We start from the raw sequence: 5,730 nt of genomic DNA on the forward strand, positions 1-5,730 counted from the left end.
CATGCTTTTACGAATTGGAATCTCAACTAATAAAGAAAGATATAGCTAATGAATTTAAACTAAATACAAAAGATTGATGCTCCAAAACCAGAATAAAGCATATGCATATGTACATACCTGGCCCAGTAGGTAAAGTTGAATCAGTAGATGAGGTAGCTCTGCTACTTGAACCATCTAAACATATTAATGTGCAATGTGTCATTTATCATGGTATGTGTATGGTCTAATGTACCTTCTTCCATTTTAACTTTTATAAATTCCTCATTGCTAGGAAAACACTTATCTAAAAAATTCAATCATTATAATATGCTGCACACAAATAGTAGAATATTTGAGTTGCAATTCCCCCAAAAATTCAATTAGAGAAAGAGAATTACACTCCTAAAAATTATGCTTTATATGGTAGTTACTATTTTAAAATACTATAAAAGCAGAATCCTTATCAATCATATTAGTCTATAGGTTAGTCTCGATACTGTATATCTATAAGTAATAGTTAATACATGGGGCGGTGTGTTCTATCTGATTTATCCGCACAAGCTTCCGGTTGAGTCGCTAAAATAGCGCACGAGGCCGAAGGCCGAGTGCGCTATTTTAGCGACGAGACCGGAAGCGAGTGCGGATAAATCAGATAGCACACGACGTCACATGTATTAATTGTTTTAGTGTATAGTTCCAGCAAAGATTGCACGTGCTCTGCTATCACTGATATCACATTGCTGCACATTAAATAAATGAGTGTGCTATTTATAATATCACACTGCGGTATTGGTGGGAGTGTTGTGTGGGTTTTATCACAACTGTTAGGCCTTTGATCTTTGCTGCAACTATACATTAAGTCTTCTTAATTAAAATGATGAATACTTACCATAGTCTGTGTGTATTGCTTCTCCTAGTGGTATATTACGAGAAAACTTGCAAAGAACAATAGCAAATGTTTGCAGGTTCTTATAATTCAACCGAATAACTTCTTTAAGTGCATCTAACAGTGCTTCACGTTGTTTAGGAATAAATGGACTACCTGATTCCACACTAGCCACTGCTTGTCTTACTAACACATGCTCTCCATACAGCATCCATGCTACACTGACTGGATCACAGAGAGACTGTGAGAGGTTATGGCAATGAGTATCAAAAATACAAGTAGCCATAGCATTACGTCCTATAGTTATAACATGAAATTACTACCAATACATTATAATAACTTACTCTCTTCATCTAACTTGTCAGCTACAGCAATTTCATCCATTGATCTAAGAGCATCTGACAGTGAGTCAAAGGTAGCTCCTCCTTTACTATTTACATTGTCTACTTTACGTAACCATTGGGAGAGACACTCAATGCATTGACTGGATGTTGTGCTGTTGTCATTTTTGATGATATCCAGTGTGTTCTTGTGTAGTCCTAGTCTCAGTCCCAGATCTTGCCATCTTGTTTCAGGATACCCTGACCTCTTTAACAAATCAATGACATCTACAAGTTGATCTAAAGAGAAGGGATTCTATTATACTATATATATATATGTTACTTCTTACCGACAGACAAAGGAGAAGAGAAAAACGATGAAAAATGACTGACTTTAGAATCAGCCATTTCCGCCCTAAAATCATACCACTGATGCCAGCCCTTCTCAACAAAAATAATTATAATTGTGGCTTTTTGTGCATGCCTTTTCAGTTTATCATGATGATAAATACACCTATTTTTACTATTTCAAAATTATTATTGATTAGAAATTTAAAATTTTAAATTAAAACATATAACTTCATGCAAATGCATTGCAACCAACTGGTTTCTTGGTTTAAAAAATGTCTGTGACGTGACTTGCAGAAAACACACCTCTAGATCCTTTGTACTCCCCACACCACCAATTTTCATATATCTTCTCAATATTAGTGATAACAGCTCCACGTTCAAATGAGAGCTCATCTGCTTCCCTTGCTTCAAAGTCATATAATGCATGTACTGTGACAAACTTTTTAATAGGTTTATATAAATGGTCATATACATGATCCTAAATAAAGAAGAAAATATGCACTTGAAAATTATTAATAAATTATTTTTTTTCGTGAGTATTCTCTAATACCAAGATTTTGCAACCAAGACACTACTGACAATTGATGGGGTAAGATGCACTGAAGACTTTAAGATGCATTTTGACTTAACCTGTTCCTTGTTTTGTGTTGCAGTTACTATAGCTTCATAATCTGCCGGAACATTACTAACACACAAGATAGAAACATACATGTAAAATGTCCAGTTAGAATTCCATTTATACTTGGTATCTTTGACATGACTTGCAGGAAACCAACCTCTAGATCCTTTATACTCCCCATACCACCAGCCTCCATCTACCTTCTCAACATTTGTGATAATGGCTCCTGGCTCAAATGAAACTAGGTCATCTGCTCTTTTTGCTTTAAAGCCATATAATGCAAACACTGTGACAGGCTTTTTAATAGACTCATATAAGGGAGAATACTATATGAGAAGAATATTCATATGTACATGAAGATGAAGTCTAACACAGGCTTACCTTTTGCTCTAGTATTTCTGCGTTGATGTGATGTGTAAGCACAGTGTTATCATAAACTGGATAAGATTTGTAACTGTATATCAATTCCACCAAGCTGTTGAAGGCTTTCGAATTTCCAAGTAAGAAGAATTGCTTACCATCTTCAATAATCCTGATGTGAAGTACTCTATTATTAGTTCTAAGTGAATGGAAAAATGAATAGAAACAATTACCGGTAAGTGTCTATTCTTGGTACAAATTATTGTACCATTATTTTTGCCTTTCTTGATATAAGCATGCAAAATATTATACCAATGTGGTTATCTCTCTCACCTCAAGCTAATAGCTAATGTCTTCTTTCCATCCTGAGATCCTTGACTAGATGGACGCACTAAGAAAGCACCATCAAGTGACACACTGTTTAACATATCCTCAGCTTCTATTTTAGAAACATTATTGAACCATGGTCTTGCTTTATAGTCATCCTTATAAAAGATCGAGTTGAAAAATGAGATACTATCATACTAAGACTTTACTCACCTCTTTAGGTACAGCAAAAGTGAGCACTTGATCAAAGTAATCAGTCTTTATTGGATATTGAAAATAATGCTTAATCAATCCAATTACTGAATCAAATAGGTTAAGATGATTCTTAACATGAAACTTTAGCTTCCCTTTTTCGATCTTCTGGAAAATCATCACATGATTATATATATGTTGATAACTGCAGTAAAAGAGCAAAAATTAAAATAAAAGAATGAGGCAGAATTTTAGAGTAAAAGAGCCTCATAAATTTAAACTCATAAATCTTATAAATCAAATTTGCAGAAATGATAATGGGCTGAAGCTATATCAAATCTACTCTATAAATATATGGGGAACAGAAAGGGATGAAAAAATTGCGTAACTTACATAAACGATATGGTATAAATTATTGGATTGCTTCCAGCTATTCTGACAAGAAAAGCACCTGAAACATTTTAAAAATCATCTAGCAACATTTCAGCATATTTTCTAGTTACTTCACCATGAAACCAACTGTGAAAAACAAGTAAAATAGAATACAAGCATTATATTTATCAGCATGTACAGAGGTGCCAGACACTGGTCATTATTCAAAAATTTCAAATATTAACCAAGCAAAGTACAATTTGGACCTATTATTGTATCATTATCTCCTTTTTAATTTGTGGTACATAATACATGTATGCAAACTTATCCTTTAAAACTGAAAATATCTTTTAAAATGAAAATATTCTTAAAATCAAACTGATATTCATAAATGGCCAATCAAATTATCTGTTGTTAGGACACTGAGGATAAAATTTATTCAAGGCTCTGGTAATAGTGAAATTGTTGATTTTAACTCTTAAACAAGTATTTACTTACGACTGATACAAGAGGAGTGTTTCAGCTAATAATATCTAAAAAATGATAGAGAAATAAAAGCGGGAAGAAAGGAGAAAACAATTAAAGAGATAAAATTTAATTAAAAAAAGAATTTCTAACTTCATTTTCAGTAATTGCTCCTATGATTTCCTTAACTTCCTCTTTTTCACATAATAATTTCACTTGACTGTGATAGCAAAAATTAAAAATCAGTAAAATATTTGCATTACTCACTTGGAAAGAATTTTATCAATAGCAACTAAAGGGAAGAAAAAGTAAAATTTACATCATTATTTTAATCTATTGGAATTATATTACAAGTTTACAACTTAGAGTTAAAAACTAACGTTTCATGGCATCCTTCTCTTCTCTTTTTATAAGTAACTGTACACTAGCTGATGATATTTGTTCTTGCAAATACTCTATTTCTCTCTTATTCTCTGCTAATGCTGCATTCTGATCCTGCAAATCTATTACAAGGCCTATAGTACACTGATAAATACAATGATTCAATACCAGATTTTTTTGCTGTTAAATATAATATCAATTCTTCTATCTCCATCCTCATTCCTCTTCTAATCCTGCTCAATGCTATTACACATTTTGATTATAATACTTTATCATTACTACTCTAACCTGAGCCAGTATTAGTTAACAGTAACATATGTTGAATGCAGTGCTTTTCCTTTACTTCTATTACACAATTCAATGATATAATCTTCTGTTTAATACTAACTTTGTAGTTTCTCTTCTAATCTCTTGTTTATCTCTTTTTCTTTCTTTACTTGTGAAGTAACAATAGCAAAACTTGTATCAATTGACTGTAGACCAGAATCAGGTGCTGTAAGTAGCTTCTCTTTCTTCTTTACCCTAACTGACTTTTCCTGTTAAAATTAGTCACTACTATAGCATACACATAATTAATTCTATTACTTGTAAGTCATAAGGATCTTCACTTATATCACCTTGATTGGCTTTAATCATATCTATATCTTCTTCCAGCAGTTGCTCCCTCTCCTAAATAATACAAGTAATGATTAGTATATAAAATGATTCACATACTTCTAATCTTTGTTTTTCCCATATTAAACAGCATCCAATGGTTATCTTCTTTAGGCCATTCTTTACTAATACATCAAGATTTTCAATTAGCCTTGTGATGAGAGCTCCAATGAGAGAGTGAGGGAAGGAGCAAGTGATCAGAATGGAGTATCCAGTATCAATGAACTTGATCTTAACAAATCTACCAGATGTCTTGGAAAGAATATCAGTAATATCTTTCAATTTCTTCTCATCAGGCCTCCAGTCAAACACATAGGTAGCTGTTTCACACTGAAGTGAAGGATTAGCTTCAAACTTCTCCTTCAAGCAGAGAGTGACAGATATAGACTGACAGAATTCTCTCAACTTCTCCTTATACTCTTCAATGTATCTCTCAGCTTCAGTGACTCTGAACTCCTCAACAACTGCAGAAATAAGACTGGTATCAATCAGAGAGCATTCTTTCTTCTCAATCACACGGAGGACACTAGCTACATCAGAGGATTTGTCTAGCTTCTCTTCAATATCACTGCTACAGCTTATGGTGAAGTCTATTAGTTCATCAAAATCAACTTGATGATTTCTGATAGCTTTACGAACATTATACATCATTCTGCCATGAGATATTCTTATTAATGAGAAATCTTCACTCATACTTTTACGAATTGCAATCTCAACTAATAAAGAAAGATACAGCTAATGAATTTAAACTAAATACAAAAGATTGATGCTCCAAAACCAGAATAAAGCATATGCATATGTACATACCTGGCCCAGTAGGTAAA

The 5,730-nt window shown here is 33.0% G+C and overlaps 1 protein-coding gene across 1 annotated transcript in view; it reads right to left on the reverse strand.

Annotated features, from left to right (window-relative positions):
- Nucleotides 1-3,171: 3,171 nt before the first annotated feature.
- The window catches only part of LOC109583908 (uncharacterized), a 7,889-nt gene continuing 5,330 nt past the window's right edge, over nt 3,172-5,730 (reverse strand). Inside the window, exons 6-15 of the mRNA XM_019999419.1 lie at nt 4,838-4,921; nt 4,641-4,788; nt 4,541-4,597; nt 4,421-4,495; nt 4,252-4,374; nt 4,139-4,163; nt 4,025-4,091; nt 3,905-3,939; nt 3,428-3,553; nt 3,172-3,239 (exon numbers count right to left, since the gene is read on the reverse strand). Coding sequence (XP_019854978.1) covers nt 3,496-3,553; nt 3,905-3,939; nt 4,025-4,091; nt 4,139-4,163; nt 4,252-4,374; nt 4,421-4,495; nt 4,541-4,597; nt 4,641-4,788; nt 4,838-4,921 — 672 coding nt within the window. The 3' untranslated portion in view covers nt 3,172-3,239; nt 3,428-3,495. The remainder of the gene's footprint in view (nt 3,240-3,427; nt 3,554-3,904; nt 3,940-4,024; nt 4,092-4,138; nt 4,164-4,251; nt 4,375-4,420; nt 4,496-4,540; nt 4,598-4,640; nt 4,789-4,837; nt 4,922-5,730) is intronic.

Source organism: Amphimedon queenslandica, unplaced genomic scaffold (assembly GCF_000090795.2).
Source record: "Amphimedon queenslandica unplaced genomic scaffold, v1.1 AMPQUscaffold_13268, whole genome shotgun sequence".
Lineage (NCBI taxonomy): Eukaryota > Metazoa > Porifera > Demospongiae > Haplosclerida > Niphatidae > Amphimedon > Amphimedon queenslandica.